Source organism: Rhipicephalus sanguineus, unplaced genomic scaffold, assembly GCF_013339695.2.
Source record: "Rhipicephalus sanguineus isolate Rsan-2018 unplaced genomic scaffold, BIME_Rsan_1.4 Seq1138, whole genome shotgun sequence".
Classification (NCBI taxonomy): Eukaryota; Metazoa; Arthropoda; class Arachnida; order Ixodida; family Ixodidae; genus Rhipicephalus; species Rhipicephalus sanguineus.
In genome coordinates, this window is record NW_023614391.1 from 499690 (window position 1) to 524286 (window position 24597).

At 48.6% G+C, this 24597-nt stretch overlaps 1 protein-coding gene across 1 annotated transcript; it reads left to right on the forward strand.

Annotated features, from left to right (window-relative positions):
• The first annotated feature begins 1407 nt into the window (after nt 1–1407).
• LOC119376271 (ATP-binding cassette sub-family A member 17) lies at nt 1408–24597 on the forward strand. Its single transcript, XM_037646175.2, has 8 exons — nt 1408–1424; nt 3145–3560; nt 7599–7724; nt 8773–8943; nt 13339–13646; nt 15220–15354; nt 16819–17378; nt 24010–24597. The coding sequence occupies exons 1-8, from the start codon at nt 1408–1410 to the stop codon at nt 24299–24301; spliced, it is 2025 nt and encodes a 674-aa protein (XP_037502103.1). The 3' UTR covers nt 24302–24597.

The following is a 24597-nucleotide window of genomic DNA, read 5'->3' on the forward strand; positions in this document are numbered from 1 at the left end:
GCTGTGTGTGTGCATGCGTGTGTGTGTTTTTTTCGATGTTCCTTGAAGTATGTGCAGCCAACAAGTCCAAGAACCGCACTTGTTTAGAATCTTCAACTGTAAGAACACAACGGTATGTGGCGGCAAGCAAGCCTAGTGAGCCGCGCGAACAAGTGCTGTGATCCTGTGCGTCCGTTTCGTTGACGTCACTTTTTCGTGTTTGCCTCTCTGTCGTCCTCGAAACCTACGCTCTCCGTGCACTGGGGAGTTCCTGCGGATGAAGTTGCATGGCCCGCTTATATCGCCGTTGTAGAACTAAATATTTCGAAAACAACCTATGCAGGCATATTAAAAGAGGTAAGGATTCCGAATTACCGGTAAATTGGAGAATTCAAAACCAATTCATTGTTACGTTATTGCGATGAAGATTTACGGAGTGTAGGGACATTCCACATTGCCATATAGAAAAATGCATCAGCAGGACGCTTTCCTATGAGCGCGCTGTTGTAATTAGCGGCACACCCGCGTAGCCCGCGCAGTCTGCGCTTTTACGCATGGTATCTGAGATGGCTGCCTAGCTGGTGGGCGCTAACATTGAGATATAACCTGTATCATCGGGTATTTGTATTACAGCTCTTTGCGTATGAGATCGCACCGGCGTCGCAAATGCAAGCATTTCGCACGTACTCTACTCTCGCTCCTCTCGGGAATTTCTCTATTTAAGTGCTGTGGCTCGTTGCGGCACGCCTGGCAAGTGAGCGCGTTACGCCACTTTGTTTCGACGCATTCGGCATACGTGGCGCGAAAGTACGCGTTCTCCGCGTGCATGTCTTACTGCCAAGCTTGCACTTGCTGCAGCCGGCTCTTGTGCGGCAACGCTAACTCGTCTGGCTGCATTGCCTCAGTATTCCGTGTTACATGTGGTTTGAGCATGTCTAGCACCCGCAAAAATTTTAAAGCTTCATTTTGTATTTGTACGGCGGCGAGCAGAGGTTCTATAGGCTCGTATCTGCTGTCGCCGTCTCAGAATTTTATGACGAAAATTACGTGCCACGAAATGCCAATTTTATTCGCATTATTCAAGCTCATAGTACTTGGGTGCAATGGAATCTTACAGTGTGCACGAGTGCGCGACATCACGGATTATCTCCTGGAGGTGGGCTCTCGCAGCATGGAGGAATACGCGCAGCACGCGGTGGGCGGTAGCTTCTTCCTCATTGGCAAGAAAAAGCGCAAGGCAGCAAGACGCAAGCGGGGGAGTCGTCCAGCTGGGAGTCTCTAAAGATTACGAAGGCAGGCTGGCGATCGCCTGGTACGCAATTAAGGCAGTCATTTGACTGTGGCAGTCGTATGAGGCAGACTGATGTATGAGGTAGTCGTATGATGGGTTGCGTTAACATGTTCATTTAGACCTTCTACAAGGACCCCATGGACAGTGAGATACCGTACAGTGGCGACACTAGACAATGACACTGAGTACCTCACAAATGAGCTGTCTCGTTGCGCCGTATTCGTTGTAGCGAATGATGCTTCTGAGCACCATTTGATGACAAAAATAGCCGAAATTAACGCTCACTGTATGTTCCCGTTTTCTAGTGTCATCAAAAGAAAGCTAACGTATATTTAGAAACTAGCCCTCGAATTGTTGTTATCTCTGCCTCAAATAAGCTGCTGTTTAAAGGCTTGGAATCGGTATCGTCTCGCACGCATATGAGTGCCAGAATACGCATGAACACCGTCGCTTGACACTTCATTACCGTATTTACTCGAATCTAAGCCGATGTTTTTTTTTTTCGAAAAAAGGATGTGCGAAAGTGGGGGGGGGGGGGGGGGGGGGTGTCGGCTTAGATTCGAGTACAATAAATAGGTTTTTTTTTTCTTCTGGACTTGCAAATGTCGACGGTCGGCTTAGAATCGGGGCCGGCCTAGATTCGTGTAAATAGGGTATTATCTTCTAAATGATATGGCACGTGCTGCGGGATAGAGCAACTAGCGGTTGTCATAAGAATTCATTTTAAATTGGGCCCCGCACATTGAGAAACAATATGGTATTAAAATCTGGTTGTAGAAGTAGGATTATGAGGGATTTTTCGGGGACCTGCAAAAACGGCCCGGATAGACCAACCTTGGTCTGCCTGCAAAAATTCTGCATCATTGACACGAGTGTGTACAGCGTCACGAAAGCAGTAAAACGACAACGACTACGACGCCGCGGTTTCCGCACCCCATCGTTCTGCAAGGTGGCTATCCTAAATTGTGAAGCACAACGCCTATAAATCTACCGCATTAAAATAAAACACGGTTAAAAAAAATTACGTAAGCGTTGGACTTACATGTACTGGTCGACAAAGCATCTCTATTACTACCCTATGATCGGCGTCAATACCATATATCAGTATTTACTTGGAAATCCCAGCGGCAAAAGAGTATGTGCGTTTCAGCGGCGCGTGGCAGATATATCCGAGAGAAAAAAGGAAGCTTCAATGTTCGTTCGTTGTGTACTTTCTTGGAAGTACTCAAAATTTTCCAACTGAGTATTTACGGAAGTAAGTCTGTAGCGTATACCAAGTACGCGCTACTGACACACTTCCGTAAATATGGTGCTACGTTCCGTTGAAGGGGGTGTGGGTTATGAATGTTTACAATAACTATGTGCAGCATTGAAGGGCACACGGACACAGGTTTCCCGAGCAATGGTTGCACTCGCATATCTTTTTCGATTGATAAGAAAAGGTTGTTATGGTTCTTTAAAGTAACCACAACATACGCTTTCATTCGTCTAAGTCCCTTGCCTCCTACACTCTAGAAACAGTGGTATCGTTTAGGGCAACTTTCTGCCACTCAATAATCACGCTTTCGCAGCTCTTCTATAGCTGTCATTTTCTCTGCCTGCCTGCCTTTGCTATGCCGCGCGCCCGATACCTCTATGTCATCAGCGGCTTGCATGCTGTCAGCGTTACACAGCATTTTGACAGAAGAGCTATATACACCGAGTTTTGAGAAAGGAGACGCAGGCGAGGAAGATAAGGATCACTCTTGTACGATAGAAAGACTCCCCAATGGGTGAAGTGTTTACACTGTACGGTGTAAGGCTTTTAGTACAGCCAGATTAATCAAGCATGCGGGTGTACAATGATTTACAGTCTACTGAAAACTTGGTTACAGGTACAGCGGTGAGCTGTACCACAGCGCTATTATCGCGCTGAACCTGGTTCACACGTCGCTCCTGCGCTGGACCGTCGGCGATGACACGGCGTCCATCAAGCTCCGCGTGCGGCCCCAGAAGCAGCTGGAGGAGGCAATCGCCTACGACCCGGATTCGCCCGATGTCATCCAGCGGCATTTGGAGCGCTTCACGCTCGGAGCGATGTCGGTGGCCATGATGACCGCCGCGTGCGGCCTGTTCCCCGTTGTGGACCGTAGGAGCGGCTTTCGCCAGCTACAGATGCTCACGGGCCTCCCTCTCCGCATCTATTGGCTGGCGAACTTCATGTTCGACCTGTTCGTCTACTTGCTGTCCTGCGGCAGCTTCTTCTCCGCCATGTTCTACTACTACGGCACCTTTTTCATCGAGATGATGAGTCAGTTACTCCGGTTACAGAAATACTGACATAAGGCGAATCAATCGAGGTCTTTATTTGACATAGCCATGCGAAGCCAACAACACATCAAGACAAGGAAAGGAGGCGCGGGGTAGTTTGTTGATTTCATTTGAACTGTAACAATTATGTAGTTGACGAAAGAAGATAACTTGTATAAGGGCTCGTTTTTCTAGGTTAGATACTAGACACAAACTTGATGAGAACCAGCAGGCGATCAAGCCAAGGAAAGTAGAGGGGACGTTAGTTGAAATAATTGTGATATAAATGTGAGTAAAATAAACAGCCCGAAAAGACAACTTGCCCCCGGCAGGGACCGAACCTGCAACTTTCGAATGACGCGTCGGATGTTCTACTAATTGATCTACGGCGGCGGTTGTCTACCCGTCCACTTCATTGAGCATATCCGTGCATCTAAACTTGGCAGTGTTAGTCAGCGCCGCTCATGGCCATGGTGGCGAGTGCGGAACACCTTTTTTTGCCTGATGGCGTCACGTAAAACGTGATCGTTCGACGAGCTGGCAGCTAGCGAAAAGCCCCTCGCATGCTACCTGAAGGCATGAAGTCGGCCAGAACGAGACCCTCACTATGAATGAACGAAAGAAGCGGAACTTTATTAGGGGCTCGTCTTTCTTTGTTAGGCACAAGATTTAATCAGAACCACCAGGCAATCTACCGGTATATTTGTGCATTTAAACTTGGGAGTGTTAGTCAGTGGGGGTTAAGAGATGCGTCACTCTAGCAGCAACCATGAACTTTGCCCATAAGGGCGCGGTCGCGAGCGCTGGTCCGCGCTGTCTCCACAGACATCAAGAGACTGCTCGTAGACTTGACGTGATCTCAGCACTTAGCGCTTAGAAATCTGACAGCACGAAAACCGCTTCGGTCTCTGGAACGGCTATATACCCTTAAACGAGCAATTTGTTGAGTTAGGCGAGAACGTATCAAAAAGAGTTAGCTACCGGCCTTACTTCGTATAACATTCGAATTGTTGCTACCGCATTCAACCAGCCGTCGGAAAAGCGCATTCATCCTGTATCGTTGTGAGAAATATCGTATACGAATACACACGAGCAAATCTCAACTCAGTAGAGATAATAGTATCTCTTGTATTCTGTGGCCTCTGGAGGATGCATGGGGAAGTGTGTAACAGCAGCTGCACGCATTAGCAGCGAACAGCTGTCGATATGCCATGTTGGAAGTACGGTTGGAAAACAGCCTGACACTTCTTATTGCGTTGATTCCTGCTAGAACCACGATATATGCACTACATAATGTGCATATGTGCTGCTTTTGTATTAGGGGATGGTGCACTGCCGCTGCTGCTATGATGGGGCTTTTCCCCGGGTCGCGTTTTTCGCTGTTTATGTACGCGTAACCAATGAGGTTTTTGCCAGCGCAGCTCGTGACGCTGGCCAACACTACGATGGTTGTGCATCGTTATGTGCGGTAGTTTAACTGGCCACGAGGATGCTAAGTTCTCCTGCATCTGTCTCAATGAAATTCAGAGGCTTAGAGTTTATAACTCCTTGAACCTCAGCCAGAATTGTCGATACCTTCTACCGGTTCAGAAGAACTGGCGCGATAATTTTTTGTAGCGGGAGCTTCACGGATCGTATGAGGCACTCCACTATCTACCCCAAAAGAGCCCTTTGGCGCAATGAACCTCAAAAATATCGTTGGTGGGGAGGTGACCAGCGACTTTCTCTTTCGAGACCATTCGGAGTAGTCGCATCATGTCCGCTGATGCCTTGTGGAGGGTCTGTACGTTGGCGGAGTAGATCACGCTAGGTAATTCTCTTCTAGCTACAAACCGTCGCATGTACAGTACGAAAGCCTCGGATGTCATTTTCGAAACAAGCTCGAGGTATACTGCTCTAGATACAGCGTACAGAAAAAAGTGCAACCAAACAGTTCATGTCGCCTGTTTTCGTACTTGGATAAAGCGACCCGGCCAAGAACACTCTTACAGCTTCGAATGGATTCCTCAGTGACACTCGATGACTTGCCAACAGAGCGTTCTCAGCTCTTCCTGGGCCCACACTGAAACGCTTGCACACATTGCAGTAGTGCACCGTCAAACTTCGGACTACAAAAAAAAAGCGTATGCCCGTCACAAAGTACGGATGCCAGTCCCCCACTTCTATCGAACCGTAAGAAGGGCTAATACACCTCTGGATTACGAAACCCGCTAAGTGGCTGAACATCCCTCTTCCATTGTCTATGACCCACTGGAATCTAATCGTTCTGAAGAGGGAAATGAAGGAACAAACATGGCTGATCCCTCTGTCATAGGAATCGGTATAACATGAAAGTGAAACGTGTCTTCACAGACGTAGTTGAGCGCTTGTTGTGCATTTTTTCGCCCCAAGCGCGAAGGAATGAATGATACAGCATCAAATTGTAATGTTACGCGAAGAACGGCAAGCCGCTCGAAACTTGCAATGCGCTGCTCAAGCAGAAAGGACACGGAACGAACATACACAGGATGAGCGCGAACTGTCACAGTTGTAACTTATTCTGTGTGAGCAGCGCGCTCCTTTCGCAAAAGCGGCCGCTGCAGTGAGCGAGGTGACCTTCGTGCTCTCAACGGAAACTTGTAGGCAGAGCGCAAGACGTACAGACCACCGAGATCACGAGATAAGCGCCCGCACGAGCGACCACGCCCTGTCGAGGCGCGCGCTAATCCGCGTGGGGGACGACTTTTAAAGCGCGCTCTTCGAGCCCTTCGCGCCACCTCGCTGGTGATAACGAAACACGCTGTACCGCCCATCTCTGAGTACCGCCACCGGCAAATGATGTACGTAAATAGCTCGCCGTAAGCAAAGCAGAGAGCATGCCGTCTGTGGCGGAGTCGTTTCGCGCTGCGCGCTGGCGATCGAAAGGTCGTAAGTTCGACTCCTGGTGACGGAACCTTTTCTTATAGTTTTTTCTTTGCCATCTGTTAGTCTTTGTATTTAACAACGTCATATCCGTGACGGAAATGCATCAGTAGAGCAGTGGTGGACCCCGGCATAAAACACTTTCGTGTTAAAAAAAACGTCCTTGAAGCTGTGTAAGCGCATCTCAATGCAAGTCTTGAACCAGGGCTCTGTTTGTGAAATGTGTCTAAAAAGGCTGGTTGGACTGCAGTACGATCGGGTGCTTAACGTATCGGGGGATTCGCGAGAGATAAGCGGCCTCCAAGAGGAAGAACTCCCGTTTAAGAACTCTATTTAAGAACTCCGTGTAGTCAGTTTGAACACTTCTCAAGCCAATACTTATGTAGGCCAACATTTTGAGCCAACAAAGGCAGCCGAAGGCTCCAATCGCGGCAACGGTGACGCCTTAATGGGAGCTACACGTGACATTGCAGTCGACAACGTCGGGTTTCGGGAGTTATCACAACGTTAATCGCTGCTCCGTATGCCACTGGACTGGCATCACAGATGACGTGTACATACCAGAAGCAGGCTGCGCATCATATTCACTACATATACGGGTCAATTCGGGCCCTTGCATCTACAAAGTTATAGCCGTTCTGTTGTCGGTAATATCCAGACACACCACTCAAACTGAATGTCCCATTTACCATCTCAAGAGGCACACTTAGAAAAACGAAAAAAAAAAAAAACGTTACTGGTTATGTGGGCGCTAGGGGTAGACTCCCGCTGATGCTTGCGGTGGAGTCACACGTTATACCACGTATTAGCGATACATTCCTTTCTATTTGCACTACAGACAATTCAGGTAGGCTTTGGATCATTAAGCACACAAATGCAAAGCTGTGTGAACACGCCATAGTTTCAGCGCCGATCAAGCTGTAGGCTCGCCACGTATGAGTCCTGTCGTTTGGCACGAGTTGAAGGATAGCCTTGGCACTGTTTGCTGAGCGTGTAGGCACATTATTGCGCGCAATAAACGGCACACGTATATTTACCTAACATTTACTTCTTCTGAAGACTGTGGACAAGTTTTATACAGCCCACTGAGCCAGAGTCTTGGTAGCGATTGAAATCCCAGTGTTCTACTTCTTCGCAGCACTCATCGTGTTTATTTTCGTGTGCTACGGCTTCTGTGCTGTGCCGATGTCCTACCTTCTGACCCTGGCTGCGGACACTCCAACCACAGGCTACGCTCTTGTCCTGCTCGCGAGTTTCTTTGGAGGTGAGTACACACACTTCGCTGTCAAGAAGGCCGGCCTATAGGAAAGGAAGTTTTAGGGGAAGCAGTTACACCAGCAACATAGGAGATTGCGGTACGCTTCAACACTATCTCCAGATGCAAGCTCGCTACTACCGTAGGCCATAGGCGTGCGCACAGGGGGGGGGGGGCAAGGGGGGCGGGCGCCCCCTCCCCCCTATTCACCTAAGAGGGGGGCGCAAATACAGCCCCACACATTGATATAATAGCAACGGGGGGGGAGTGCAATGTCAGCGCTATATATTTACATATTTGGGAGGGGGGCCGCCGTGACGAACCTTCGCCCCCTCTTAACGGGAACCCTGCGCACGCCTATGCCGTAGGCAAAAGACTTTTAAGCAAATCGAACGTTCTTCAATTGATGGAATGTAGTTTCAACAATAAACATTTTGTGGCACAGTAATGCGAAGCAGGCAGCGAACAGCTTTCTATGCCGCGATGTTTGATTGAGTGAACCGCTACGATGCGGATTGACGTCAGGGTAAAGGAGCCGCTTTATGCCTAACGCGGTATTCGCAGGTACAGTAGTTGACCACAGCATGACAAGTTAGAGGTAGCTTATACTGCAATGTAATGATAGCGATCGCTTTCGAGCTCTCTGCTGACTTGCCTATTGCAAGCAGCGCTCGCTGGCGCGCTCTTTTGGGGTCGGAACATCCTAGACTACATTCGACAGTCACTGTAGCACATATTTAATATTTTATATTCTAGTGCATTGTGTGTGACTGCTCATGTTAGAACAGAGGGCAGGCGTTTGTCTGTTATGATGTCTTAGCGCAAGGAAAAGCAATAGACGAGCTAATAACATCTGCCGCCAGTATTCTACCTGCACTACCACATTCATAATGTATCCCACACACTTTCCTAGCTACTGTTGTTAGCAAGAAAAATGTAGACACCCGATTTGGTCGCTGCGTTCACGATTGTTATGCTCGTCAGAAGCACTAGTTCAGAGAAAGATCAAGCTTACGTGCTAAGAACTGCAAGCTCCACGGGTACTACTCTTTTGCAGCGTTCATGCAGAGCGGCACAATCGCCTTCGGACTGTTGCGGGCGGCGGCCGGCGTCAGATTCGTTTTGCTGAACGTTCTCCCCGTTCTGCGCCTGATGCCGTCCTACGCCCTAATGTCGGCCATCGGCAAGACCGTGTCCAAGAGCCAAATCGCCTATATCTGCAGTCGAGGTGAGCTCTGGGCTTCGCTAAAAGCTACATTCACGCGATGGTTTGAAGCACGCGCGGCGAAGCTGCGTCGCAAGAGTTTCGCGGGATGTGGCCTATCTGCTTCATTCTTATGTGTGGGGCGATTTGCTGGTGCGCACCACACCACGTGATACTTGTCCACGCGTTTATAATCGCCGCGCGAACGCCGCTTACCATGTACTGCTTTCGTTCCAGCTGGCCCTGGCCTACCATGCGGTGGTGCTCGAAACACCGCGCCGTTCTTCTCAAATTTGCTTCGCAATACCTCCAAACACACAACCAACACTATTCACGCAAAGAAAACATATACAAACGAAGACAGCTTCAAATTGGGCCGCCGCGGTGGCGCAGGGGTTATGGCGTTTGGCTGCTGACTCGAAAGTCCTGGGTTTCATCCCAGCCGCGGTAGACGCACTTCCATAGAGAAAAAATCCTCGGGACCCCTCTACTAAAGTGGTCCTGAGCCATATCTTGGGTTTAGTGAGAAATATGCAGGAGCCCTTGGCCTATCGGGGAAATGGGAGCAATCGAATCTTGACGTATGCGTGCCTGAACAACTGCTTTCTTTGTTCTATTGCACTGCGCAATGCTCCTTCCTAACTGATTTCTTCTTCCTTGCCGTGTGTTGTACCAATCAACCGCGTCCTTAGTTGCGCAATACTTCCGTAACTACTGGAAACAAGAACGGCCGTGCGTTCACATCTATAAAACAAGGGAATGTGGCAATGCGAAATGACAAGTCACCTCGATAAAATGTCAGATTGCCATATCAGAAACAGCTGATCGCCGACAAGTCCACTATGCAGAAGAATTTGCTCTGAAACTACACAATATGACACCCACGCACAGGAACTGAGAAGAGCATTCTTGCGTCAAAAGTACCCCGAAAAAATCATTGACGATGAAGTTGAGCGCGCTCGCTCCCTGGACCGAGGGGTCACAATGGAAGAAAGGGACGGAAATAAAGATGGAATGTCAGGAGCAAATGTAGTTCTCACATACTCCACTGCAGCCCCTCGGGTAAGCTCTGTATTAAGCCGCCACTTCAACATGATTAGAGTAGTCGACTCTCTACCGTATTTCAAACCCCACCGAAGGTGGTTTACCGAAGAAATAAAAACCTGAGAGACTTGCTGGTCAGGGCGAAAACACACAAATCCAACCACCATCAGGGTTCTAGACCATGCGGGAAACCTCGCTGCAGGGTGTGCAAACATATGGTGACCACAAATACGGCCGAAGCCTCCTATTCGGGCTTTGAGTATAAAGTTAATAACGACCTTAATTGCGACTCATGCAATGTAGTATACAAAATTCGCTGTGAAGTGTGCAAGCAGGAATATTGGAAGACAAAAAACAGTGTTCCGTTTACGTTTTAACAACCACAGGGCACACGTGAAAGGCCTCCCCAATTTCCCGTTCTCCAAACACATTATTCTGCCTGGTCACTCTTTTGAGCACATAAGTGCTACACTTCTACAATCCGGCTTCCAGAACACACGGGAGCGCGAACAGCGGGAGTCATATTTCATAAACCAAATCAAATCACTCTCCCACGGAATCAACGAGAGCCCTGGGCGAATTACGTGCCTCCGTGACCAATCGTAGCGTCCAGAAAGGGAAATATTTATTAATAATGTATTTATTTATACACACGGTAGTTCAGACGCACGGGACGCTAAGGAAACGATCGAGCGCGTGAAAATAGACCCAATCGTTACCACATGTATCAACCGGCTCGTACTCTTCTTTCTTTTTTTCTTTTTTTAACACGAAAGTGTTTATGCCGGAGTCCACCAGACTTCAACGACGAGTATTCCGTCACGGAAATGACGTCGAACAAATATACACAATCAGATGGGCAAAGAAAAAAAAGCTACCGTCAACGGGCATCGAACCCACGACCGCTCGGTCCGCAACAACAGATGCCGGGCACGCTATTCACTGCGCCACGATCACAGACTCTGGAGGCTTTACGAACGCGCCTTTTATATCTACCACGTTCCCGGTCGGCGGGGTGGTGTTGACCTCTGGGAGTGGTAAGGTAAAGTAATTCGTCATTGTTGTGGCCTCCGCGACTAGCACCTGCAACGCGTTTACGCGTCCGTCCCACTCGGCGCGTTTTCAATAGAAGTTGAATTTTGTCAATACCTTAACACACCGCGAGGTGGCGACCTTTGGCCAACCGTCGTAAAGGCGCCAGCGTCGGCGGCGCTCATAGCAACACGCTAATAAAGGACTTTACACGCTAATCCACACCAAACATAGCTCTGCGACGCGCGCCTGCCTCACCATGGCTGTAACACGCGTTCCCCGCTACCACGCGTGTGCCCCGAGAAAAATCGCGGCCGGGGCTATCGAGGCGGCGCGACGCGCTTTGCGTTTCCCTCTAGTGCGGCCGTGGTATTCAATCACATTTTAACATGCCGCGGGATGGCGACCAAGTTCTGCGTCCAATATGCGACGCTCTTCTGGCTATCACACCTCGTTCTCTGATTACGCTTTCACCGTTAACTACTATAGCTACCACAATGGTTTGTTTAATCATTTAACGTGGACGTTAGTCGTCGGGATGGAGATGTACCACCAATCATCAAAGTGGGTGCATCCACGTTAAACGGTGCTATAGCTACCATACATCAATATACATTGTGCAAACTCTCTCATATCAATGTACAGTAAACATTCAGTTATTTCTGTAAGGGCACGCTTTACTTTCGTGTTATTCCGATTCCTATGACGGAGGGATCAACCATCTTGTTTATTTCTCTTTCCTGAAAAAGAAGGAGGGGCGCACTTTTAGCCTTGTATCGTGGCCAGAGTCTTCCCACAGCTGGAGTGGGTCGTATGTACGTCTTCTCGTGTGCACACGGCCCGGCGCCGCGAGCTAACCGCCGAACCATCTGAACTTGCACGCCGTGTGTGTGATGTGTAGAAGCGCTATTTGTCTTTTCCCTTCTTATCTCGTCCCTTGCGCACGCCGCTTTTAGATGCGAAGCATCTTATGGCGGAGTTTAAACCGGTGGTGTGGGGCGTGACCACCCTAACTGTGCATGCGCGAAGCCTTTCCACACACCTCCTCTTCCACTTTCCCCTTCCCCACCCCCTCTTCACTTGCCCTCGCGCCTCTCCCACTTTCCCCATCTCCACTTCCCCTACCCCTTCCCCTCTCTCACTAAGAAGAAAACTTGTCTTGCGAGCTCTAGTTCTGCGGCACGATGCCTGAAGCCACAACGTGATGCCACAACTTAGTAACAGCGAGATATTTATATACAACATTTACCGTTGTTGGAAGGCACATCTTGGTGGTGCTTCAGGGAAGCGGAGGCTTGTTCGCTATCACCCGCGAGATGGCGTAGAAGGCCCAAGGGCTGGCTTTACAGGACAGCGCATCGGCGTGTTACGTCGCGCCCCATGGATATAGGAGCCGGAGGGTGTCCGCGCTTTGACTTACAGGATGTGGCAGGGCTGGGCAGTATCGCGATACCAGGGCTAGTTCTATGCAAGAAAATACGTTACCGGTCCCGGACCGTCGTGTTTTGCCACTGACGTCGTACATATTGAAAGATCGCAGCTAACAAAAGTACTTCATTGACATTTTGTCACGCGAATCCTCTCATGACATTCATGCCGTGGTATATGTCATTCATCACCGCGTATATTTGAGTGCGTGCAGTCTCATTCATATACTTCATGACAGATATACCATGCCACATATTGTTTTCTACGTCACAAACTTATCGGCCACGAATGCACGAATAGATAGATAGATAGATAGATAGATAGATAGATAGATAGATAGATAGATAGATAGATAGATAGATAGATAGATAGATAGATAGATAGATAGATAGATAGATAGATAGATAGATAGATAGATAGATATGGATAGATAGATAGATACTAAGTGCGCTTATTTTGCCAAGTAATGCTTCGCACTTGAAGCAGCTATTCCATCACAAAATTGCTGTTTCGCACCACTCTTACGTGAAGCTTCGTAAGAAAGAAAGCGCACCACGAAAATGTAGAAGTGGTGGCTCCACTTTGAGTCTCCGCGATTCTTTATGGGAAAAAATGAATTACGTCCTGCTTTAAGGGGTCCAAACACTCAACATGGCGAGGTGCAGGCAGTTTACTCGAGCCAGTGTGGCCAAAATATCAAGTAAGACTTTGCAGTACGTAGCATCACAGCGACATATCCAATGCTGAGTTTCCGCACGAAACTAAAGAAAATGATGTTCTGGCCTCCGTGTTTCCTTGTATTAGTAATGGACCTGCGATGGCAAAAGTAAGAGCAATAGGGTACAGAGAGCAATTTATCAGTTTTACGTGGTCGAAAGTATCGTGAAGTGTGCGCTCCCGCTCTCTTGTTCGCAGGAACCGTTGACTCCTACAGGCGCATCTGCGTGGAGCCCGTGGGTGGCTTCAGCGTGGCGGCGCAGGAGGAGCGCACCAACAACGAGGACTTTGTGGAGTACTGCTGTCCACAGTTCCTCGCGCTGGGAGCCACGCGACTGCCAGACTACACCCCTAGCATTTCGGACGTCCCCGAGGCATTTTTCATGCTGTTCGAGGGCATGGCGTTCGCCTTGCTTCTCCTTTACCTCGACGGTGGCGGCATTGATCACATACGGGAACTCTTCGCGCCACAGGCGAGTGCTGGCAGGAAGGCAGTGTTCAGTCAAGTGCGCTTGCGCAAGCCACAGACAACGCCATGTACCTATGTTTTGGTTATATTATAAGAGCGCAGCTCTTAGGCGCCCGTTCCTGCGTTGAGCGGCGTCGCCGTTGGCGTCGGCGGTAACCGATAGAGCGAACGAGGACGAAGGTGAGCGAATGCGGAGTCTGTCGATATCACGAGCCACTGGCCTCTAACCTCAATTTCTTTCTCCGTCACCTGGGCTGGCCCCTTGTTCGGAGCTCGTGAGGATGCAGGGCTGGCACGTGCACTGCGGCTGGCTTTGCTTGTCGCAACGGGGCTGTCGACGTTTCGCTTGGTTCGCGACGCCTGCAAAGCACAGAGTGGTGCGCGTAGCACCCGAGCGCTGGCAGCTTCTATGGCAATATGTAACGAGTGTTACATTGCTAATACTGCAAATAGCCAACACCTCAAATACAGTTGGCGTTGCCCCAATGCGAGGCTGCGTTCAGAATTCGCATGAGGCAGTAGCGTAATCGTCGGTGAAGTTTTATATCCAAGTGAATTGATGTAATAAAGGGGATAACTTCACAATGCGTCACACTGCTGATCTACTCCTCCGGCGCCACTGCCTGCGCGTGTATCGTACGCGAAAGAACTTCTGCCATTTAGACTAGTGTGCTAATCAGTGGCTTAGAGTTTTTGACCTGTCAAATTGTAACTGGAGGATTAAAGGTGAACCGAGTTCGGAGTTCGTATGTCGTTGTTTACCAAAAACCATGACCTCGTGGTTGTCACCGCGCCGATTGCCAAGTCAGGAAAAGCCGAAACTTCACGAGCGTGTCTATGTTTGTGCATGTTTTCCGTGCGTCGTAGTTTCCGGAAGAAGTACCATCGAGAAACACCGCAGCATTACGCCGTTGACCGGACTATGAACAATCCTGATGAATTTTAAAGCACGCCTGAGTTATATTGTGACATAAGCGGCTAAGTGCGCCTGCATGTGAGCTGTTTGGAACTGCCTGAATTCGAACGATATGCACAAAACTAAAATTACCCAAAACGTTGATTCACCTCGCAAAGCGAAAAATCTGGCGCAGCGTGCTACTCGCCGACTGCTTTGAATGAAGTCGATTCCCACAATACGTGGGTTCTGCCAGCGTGCCTGGTAAGCACACTATATGCGCACAACTCATTTACACGAAGACGTCCAACCGCCTCATAACGCTTGGCTCAAAGTGAAAAAATCCAGCATAGGCTATTATTGCCCGACTCCTTCGCAAGAAATTCATTTCCACAATGCATGACATATGCCGGATTATTGCGTTGTGTCAACCCTTCCTTCGGACTATGTCTTCGAACCACTACCGGCGTTCGCTGGAGCACCGAAGGAGCAACTATTAGCAATTTGCATGTTTGGGCTAGTTGGTAATTAATAATTTCTTGTTTAGCGCAAACTTCCAAGACAAGAAATCAAGACCTGCTGTTAAATTGCCCGCGCTTAAGTGGGGCGATTCGGAGGACATATACATGAATCCTTGGAATCTGCCCATCGACTGCATCCCATTCACGAGTTTTGACAGAGTAACTCCTGCGACGTTTTACCGTTGGCTGTACAGAAGGGACCTGACCGGGTAGTGCCAGACCACAAAGTGAGGGACGACGATGTGGAGGCCGAGGAGAGTCGCGTACGCAACGAAGTACTCATCGGCAAGCTGGGGAAGGACGTCCTAGCCGTCCTGGAGTTCTGTAAGGTATGACCGCGTCGGCATTTCATCGCCATAGAGCACCATAATTGTTGCCTTAAACTGTAGTGTTACAGTAATGACGTCGCTAAGTTCTTAACCCAAAATCTCCGAATTACGCGTAATTCGAAGGCTGTGGGCTCTTTATGTTATTACTACACTGCAATTAAAGATAACAATTATTGTGCAATATGCTTCCCATGGCCTAAATGTATGTTGGATTCACTTCGTTGTGTCTCGCCAAAACTCGCCGTTTGCGAAGGAAGAATTTACATTTTCAACGCGCTAGGAACTTTGGAGTCAACTAGGCAGCGCGACAACTGTCTACTCGTACAACCTTTGAATGAACTCTTTCTCAATCACGTAACCTACGCATGCGCTGTGATCTGACGCGCTATCATTACTCCTTCCACGGCTCGGTGCTTACTTAGCCAGTCACTGGTTATATCATAGGGTATGGGAGAGTGCAGAAATTGCGGTGTCGTCTTCTTGCCATAGGATATTCATCAAATATTGCAAATTTCCCAGAAGACGCACGGAGAGACAAGGTTTTCTTGGTGCATGGGAAATCATGACGCATTTCTTTCTGCTAGTTGCGGTGTGGACGACCTTTAGACGCCGTCGCAGTTCCTGACTCGATGAGGATGGTGTTTAAGAGCGTTTTTCGGTGAGGTGACAGGACAGTAACGCCACACATTAAAACGGGTATCTTTTATGTGACTACGTGTTTCAGAGTTGACTAACGTAAACTATCACGCACTGATGTGTCAGAGGTCAAACTTGCAATACTAGAGGAGCAGGTTTCCTGTGGTAAATTATCACGATATTACCACTGCGCAATTCCCGAATTAGTCACAGCACACTTTTATTTCGTCAATATGGGACTTCGGCTGAGCCATCTGTTTCTTTTGGTTACCTGTGTTATAACAAAAAATGCTGTGTCAGGTCAAGCTGACAAGCGCTTTCAAATGGGTAGCTCCGTCGAACCACTCGTAACACTGACAACAAACCGTTTCATTCCTTGTTTGTACGCGAGATGTAACGGAGGTCCGAGGGTCCTGGCCCAGCCCAGATTCACCACTGTTCTACGAGCAATAGCCTATAATCTTTGACTGATAGGCACCCATAATTTACACTGCCTAAGTACCATATAGCCATGGTGACTATCGCAATATTGCGCACGTATCGTATCAGATTAAATTTGCCGTTACTCACTTCTGCTTTCACTAGCCGTCTACTGCCGTGTGAGCATCCATCAGTCATTAAAAACGGGCCCACTATTTTCACCTGCTGCATCTGTTTCTATCGCTGTCCTGCGCGGCACTATTGTTCAAGTTGGTTCTTTCTCATTTTAGACCACCATGGCCGGTGCACAATACTCCATTACGCAACCTGTCATCTCTCTCAAAATTATCTACGCGACTCCTGAACAATTCCGCCTAAATGTGATACCTGCCCATTCGTGGCGCGCAGAGGTACCGAAAGCGGCTGGCCGTCAATGGCGTCTCGTTCGGGCTCGGCGAGGGAGAGGTGTTGGCCCTGCTCGGAGTATCCGGCTCGGGCAAGAGCACTCTACTGCGCATGATCGCCACCGAAGTGCCCCATGATCGAGGCCGAGCGCTGATGAAGACTCCGACCGGACATATCGCGATCCGCAGCGGACGCCGTCGCTGGCGGGCAGGCCTGGGTTACTGTCCACAGAACGACGGGCTGATCGAGGAGCTGACGGGCTCCGAGACCCTGGCACTGTTCGCCAGGCTGCGAGGTGTGCCGGAGTACCGTGTGGCTTCCGTGACTGGAGACATTGCGCGCCTAGTGGGACTGGAGACGGTCATTGAGGAATATGTCGCTGCGTACAGCGCTGGGATGCGGCGACGTCTTTCCGTTGCCGTGGCGCTGGTTGGATTGCCGCCCCTGGTGCTTCTCGACGAGCCGACGGTTGGCGTGGACGTGTCCTCACGCAGGATATTTTGGGACGCGCTGCGCGGACTGCAGAACGTGGCTGGCATATCGGTGGTCATAACGACTGGAAGGTGAGTCTCCATTCTTTCGCCTTTACTAGGCGGCTACCAGTGCCACACAACATAAACTAGCACGGCCCTTCCGTCCGGAACTTTTGTACTTCCGTCGCCCTTGTGTTGATTGATTCTTCTGTTTCTGTGCACCAGGGGTGCAATCGCGGAACGATGCTACTTCCGATTCCAATGCCATATTCCAATGCCATATTCTATGCTATTCTTATCATCCACCACTCGCGGCTGTCTGATCGCGTTGATAACGCGGACGGACCGTCGTTCTGACCACTGGCCAAGCACGAAAAGCACGAAAGGCATTGGAATGAAAAATAGAATCGTTCCGAGATAGCACCCCAGTAATTTTACGTTAAGGCAAGACGCGTGTAGTATTGGTATGAAAAGGTCTTCGTATATTTCGCGATTCAACGACATGTGCTCCAACGGAACACGCATCTTATTCTAAACTTAATCGTATTGTTATTACTGGCTGCCATGGTCGGGATTACTTACATTTATTTTTTGACGTACTAAGATGAGTGCAATATGTAAAAATATTCGACAAAAGGAAATCAAATTCCACTGGAGGCTCTCGGCTTACAACCAGTCGAATCATTCGGTTGCAAAGCTTTCACCCTTCTAAATGCAGTATATGCCCATCTACGTGACTTGTCGCCAACAGCCAGGACAGCGATTAAGTCAGTCGTAGTAATTAAATTTCAGGTCCAACATGCCAAAAGTAGGAGCTGATTATGAAACACACGGTAGCGTAGGTCTGAAATAACTATGAACAAGCCTATATTCCTTAAAGGGACCCTGTAGCACTTTTTCAGCATGGTCAGAAAACGCTGCCGATCGGTAGTCAAGGCTCCTGAAAACACGTGAGCCAAACATTATAGCGCAGCACGCGGCCTGGTATTTACAATTATTTCTCAAAGTCGGCTAGCAATCCTTCCTTCTTCTCTCAACAAATGACGCCATAAACCCAAAGTCCCCGGCCGTTGGGCAATTTGAGGATGATGAGCCACGCAGTTACCACGGCCCGGCCGCGGCGGGATAGTACAACGTGCCCGCGCGTGCGCTCGGGATCATGCTGAAGGTAATCCGCACCTTCAAAAAAATAAAAGAAAGCGCTCAAGCTCATACGTGCGCTGACATACAGACCCTCGTTTCTTGACCCCTTGTCATCCTCCTTCGCGTAGCCTTCAGCGCGCTCACTGGCACGACAGGACAATGGAAGCGTTTAAAGCGATCGGCAAATCCCTCTAACTCCGTCGTACATCACGAATTCTAAAACTTTTTGCAGCAGTCGATTCGTTAGGCAATATACTCCTTCAATGAAATCATTCAATCCCTGCTTGGAAAAGTTTTCCAGGGCCCCTTTAGCGTGACCTTAACCTATTATACAACATAAGCACTGTTTTGCAATTTACATAAAAATGAAGCCACTACGAGCCGGATTGCACGTGATCTAATCAGTTCTTTATAGACCACAATTATCATCGGTATCACAGATTGGGCTCTATCGTGGTGAACCATCATCAAACGCATATCGGGTGGTTATTTTATGATACCGATTTTTCTTTTTATAAAAATAGGACAGTCAGGCTCCTTTCGTCTTCGAACATGAACACTGCGTCGGGGCAGGTACTTTCCCAGTGCTCAAATGTTACTGAAGCGACTAAACTGTGACTCTTTATGAACATTTTAATTATTGACTTCAAGACAGGTATTTACTCGACAAAATTGTAGGGCGTCACAATTTATGTAACACCGCTTTTACTTCATTTTTCTCTCCCCATGTGTAGGGTAGCAAACTGGAGATAGTATAGTTCACCTCCATGCCTTTCCTGTACACCCTAAGGCACTGCTGCGGTTTCATATTTAGAAATCGCGAATGTTGCACGCAATTTGAAATATTCATAATCGAATTATAGGGCTGATGTCGATACCGACCGCGCGCGGCATGCCGGAAACGCGGCCGCTCAATTGCGCCAGACGGGAAGTGTGGGTGACACGGAAGTGAGGAAATTCGAATTTGAAAATTGATTTTTTTTTATGTTGTCGCCTTGGTGGGTCAACGAGCACAACTCGTATTATAATATTTTTTTAATTGCCGCAATTAACATATGTCTTTGCGAACAATCTCAACGTGTTCTTTTTCACGCGGAAAGTTTTTCGGCAAAACCATCACAGTCGTGGTAAGCGCGCCAAGCGTCTGAAGGCGCTGACTTGCACGGGGGAAGGCTTTCCACTTCATTCGTCTATTACGCACCCTCTACCGCGTCTACCGTAGTTGTTAGATCAATAGCTGTCTATTCTGGAGGCCCCAATTTAAAATACCGGAGCGGTTATGATTTGTACATATTTGAAATATTCGAAATTTTTCGACGAATGTAGCCCTGCATTGCTTAGCATTAATAGTAACGATACCTGTGGGGATCGTGCATCTGGACAAATGTTCTAAGACTAAGCGCTGTAAAACTGCTTAAGGGGCGCAGCATGCGAAGCAAATCCAATTACGCTTTCTCAGCTCCCACAAAACTTTGAAGCGTCGACCTCGGCCCCAACCTATCGGTAGCGGTTTTACCGTCGTCGCACTTCCATAATGCACGAATGACACACAAAGAAAATTGTCGTTAACGCGTACTGAAAGTTCATGTTCAGGAACGGTCAGATACCAGTAGACGTTGAGCGTCGTTTCCACTGCGGGCAGTGTTCACCGAGGATGTTTGGAACTGTTTAAAACCCCTTTGGTGGCATTTTGCCAACGGGGCCACAAAGCCGTGGCCTCGCAGACGACAGCCAGCTGAGGCGCTAAAGACGACGCATGACAAGAGACCTTCACTGGGATATGGCAGGGGCCAATTCCGTTAACGAATTGCACATCGCCGGGTAACCTCCGGCCGCGAGTGTTGTCCAGGAACGGACGCGTGCTGATAACCAGGGATTAAAGTGAGGGGGACCCGGCCCCCGTTCAATTTCTTAAGGAGGGGATATATATACATATACATATATATCCCTTTCAGTCACGAATTATGATGTACTGTCTGCAAATGCATCAAATTTGCATGCATGATTTCCAGGCACCCAGTAATACATTCCAAGAAATAAAATGAAGGAATGTGTTGTTTTGTGTGAGTTACAGTAATTAATGTTAATTAGCGTGTAATTAAATATCTCATTATTCTGCAACCAGTCAGCTTCAATCCTTAAATAAAAGGAATCGACTATTAGGCCCAAAACGCATTCACACTTTGTTTTTTGGTTATAGGCTTTTCGAGCGGAGAAAAAAAGTGCTCTTGACGTCGGTCCTGGAACGTCGCACGTCGAACGATCGTCGAACATGGTAGTGTCTCTAGCAAAGTGATCATCAGCAGCAATAAGCAGCATAATGAAGTTAAATAACCGCTAGGTGTCCACTCAGGAAGCCTGCGCGAATGTGGACACTAAGTTTCAGGCCATTTGAAGAAACACGCGGTGCGTGATGCGACTCCGAATTTGATGTGTACAAATGTACACACCGTGACTGAAAGGGATATATATATATTATATATATAATATATATATATATTATATATATATATATATTATATATATGATAGAGAGAGAGAGAGAGAGAGAGAGAGGGGTCGCCGCCCTCTGAGGGCCCCACCTCCAATGAAGGGAGACTTTAAGCCCTACTGATAACAGACGCTCATGCAATTAGCAGATTATACAGAGACGCACAGTCACCAAAAAGCGTGATTGTCCATCACATTTTGTCTTATTGTTTATGGAGCCAAACGCGGCGGGGAAGAATTAGCACTCCGCGCTTAACGCCACCAATCGCCACTCTTTAGGGGTTTGTGATTGTGCCCCAGCTACCTTGACTCTTACTATTGCGAAACTCGCAGGGTCCCGAACGCATTCACCTGAGAAGACTCGAAGGCGAAAGCCATCTCCTTTTAACACGAAAGTGTTTTATGCCGGGGTCCACCAAGTACATCCGTTACGGATATGACGTTCACAAAATGGACACCAACGGGTGAGAAAGAAAAAGAAACCAAGAAAAAGATCCGTGCCTGGCAATGGTACCCACAACCTTGTCGCCGCGACGGTAAGCGCGAGACGCTTAACCGACTAAGCCACCTTGTCAGATGCTGGCCGCATCACGAACGCGCATTATATCTTTCACACATTCTCTCTCGCACAGTGCTCTCTGTTGGCAGTGTAGGTATAGGCGGGGCGGAGCAGGGTGTGCCGCCGTCTGTGAGAGGTGAAAAGAAGTACTGCGACACGATCGACACTTTCTAGCGCTTACATCTTACTGGCGCTTACTCCGAGATTGCGCGCGATCTCGGAGGTCATGCTTAAAGCGTCTCGATACCAGCGAGGGACACTGGCCGCGCTGGCGTCGCTGAGCCACTCTAGACGCAGTTACGTTGTTTGCCTTTCGCTTAGTGTTAGCATGCGCCGGCTCATGAGAGCAGTGCAGCTTCCACATGCACCAACGGGATTTCTCCGCCGCCGACTGCTTCGATTGCGAGAGCGCCGACTAACAAAAATGCTGCAATACGCGTTGCAGAAAGGACACGATTTCGACGGGCGAATGTCGTGCCACAACTCTTTAATCATGATCGTTGGCGTTAGTCGTCGCAATGGAGACATGCCACTAGGCGTCAACATGGGTGCATCCACGTCAAAACAGTGCTATAGCTGCCAAACACGAATAGACATTGCACAGGCTGTATATATCACTACACATTAATCACTACTTCTGTGAAGACACGTTTCACTTTCGTTTTATACCGATTCCTTTGACGAAAAGATCAGCCATGTTTTTTTCTTCTCACTTGATATAAATGATTCTTCGCCCCCTACCCCCTTCTAATGATTTTCAGCACCTAACGTGGTTTTGTACTACCTCCAGAACCGGAGGCATTGCGAGCTTTCTAAGCCTCACCTGGCTTTGAACTGCCTCCGTGATCGGCCCGCCTTTGCACGAAGCGAAGATGTAATGCGATTACGCCTTTATGCGACGTGAAATTATGCGACGTCGCAGTGATGTCATGATGACGTAACCAATTTGGCGATCTCTGAGTGAAGGTAACGTTATATGGTGACATCATCACTCGTATTGACAAATTTCTCACTGGATATGAGGCATTTAAGGCTTCCGCCTCACTAAAACGCGTCTCTACGGCGCCTCGCGCAGCATGGAGGAAGTGGAGGTCGTTTGCGACCGCTTGGCCATCATGATCGACGGCGAGTTCCAGTGCATGGGTTCGCTGTCACATCTCAAGGGCAAGTTCGCGCAGGGCTTCACGATAATGGTGAAGACGCACGACGAGTACAAGGAGGACTACGAGTACCGCAACAAACTCATGCGGGCCATCTCCGAAACGTTCCTCAACAGCAAGTTACAGCAGCAGTTCGAGGTGCGTTCAAGTATCGCTTTCAGTAGCATGCGTACATATATGAGGGAATGTATCTGTACTTCCGGCGTTCGTATGCGTGTACTCTTTAAGGGTGTGCGAATATTCGACATTTTAGATACGAATCGAATATTTCCCACCCCACATTCGAAGCGTATTCGATTAGAAAAAGGCATACTCGAAGTTCATCGCATATTCGGTCACGGCCGAATATGCGGCTGCAGAGGCGAATGTTTGAGCAAATCCTAATACTCGAACAAGACAAACTGCGAATGCTGCATATTTGCATTTTTAAAGTGAAACATCGGTACGTGCCCTTCAGCTTACATTGTACTTCGCGATAACTGCTTACTATTGTTCAGTGCATATTTATAACGCGTTTCAGGTAATTGGCAATATTTTAGGGTAATCACTGAGAAATGCGTGCGGCACGCGCATGACCTGTGCGCTCCATTTCAGCCTGTCGGGCAGGCCCAGGCGACACGGGCGGCTTCTTTTGGACCAATGTTTATTCTAAAGCTTGGTCCAACAAAGCAAGGCTTCGCCAGTGGTGCTGTTTTAAGAAGGTGCACGAATAGACCCAGGCGCGACATATTTTGGAGCCACAGAATTCACTATCAACTATGTCAGCATACCGCTTGTTGATATGTGGGAGCAGGAGCTATGCCTAACCTGGATGACATGTCTCAGTACCGCGCTGCGTAATTCTGTCAGCTTACTAAATGAGCGCACGCACCCACTTCTGCGTTGCATGCTGGGTTGATTGTCGTGCGCTCGTATTTGTCTTGCCGCTTTCACGAGTTTCACCTTAAGCTCGAGCGTAGCATATTGTTGTTCATGAAAGTTAACCAATGCAACATTTTGCACCTCCTGTCATGCCTTTCTTTTAGCGCTGCGTAACTGGATAATTTAGCGCTGGATAACAATAACGAAGATAAAATATGCATCCCCAACTTCACACGCGAAGTGTTCTGTCAAATGCAGCAACAAGGCCATGGCGAACAGGCCCACTTATACAACCTTTTACATATAGCGGCATTCCCGTGACTGCCCCAGCACCCGTTAGGGTAATATTGATTGCAAAGTATTTCTTAGCGAACTGCGACTTTGAGCATATATATCCATCTTGCCACCTGCGACTTTTCTCAGTATCCAATACTCTATGGTACCTTCAGAAGCACGCCCTGGTGAGAGTTAGTTTGTCCCGGCTGTATTTCCTACTCGACTCTTCACAGGGTTTCCTGGAGTACCACATGGCCAACACGGGACTGCTGTGGAGTGACCTGTTCGCTCACGCCGAGGCGATCAAGCAAAAGTACAACGTCCTCGAACTGCTCATCAGCGACACTACCCTGGACCACGTGTACGCGGCCCTCGCGAGGTGGGAGCGCGGTCGCCCTCACAGGATGGGTGACGCCGATTCGGGCGAGAAGGAAGAGAAGGACGAAAAGCAATAACTCCACTCGCAGCTGCTCGCTGACAAGCTTTATCCGCAAGTGGTGTGGAGACCGCCTGAAAAGGCAGTAAGGGCAACGGAAGGACACAACTGTGCCCGTGTGTTTTGGATCTGAAACGTATTAGCGACGTTGTGTACTCGTTAGGGTGTACATCGATTAGTACACCGCGAAATCGTCGGACTTCTTATATCCGGGTTTAGTGCTCACTTCTCTATCTTGTTCATTTTGCGAATTGTGTTTGTCCTCGTTGATATTTGTGCGGCGCTTTGCTTGAAAAGCGACTGCCGTTTTAATACATCAGTTTGAAATTATCTCCATGATGACCTGCTAGCGTAACTACTTGTCCCGGGTGAGTTGAGGTCGTGT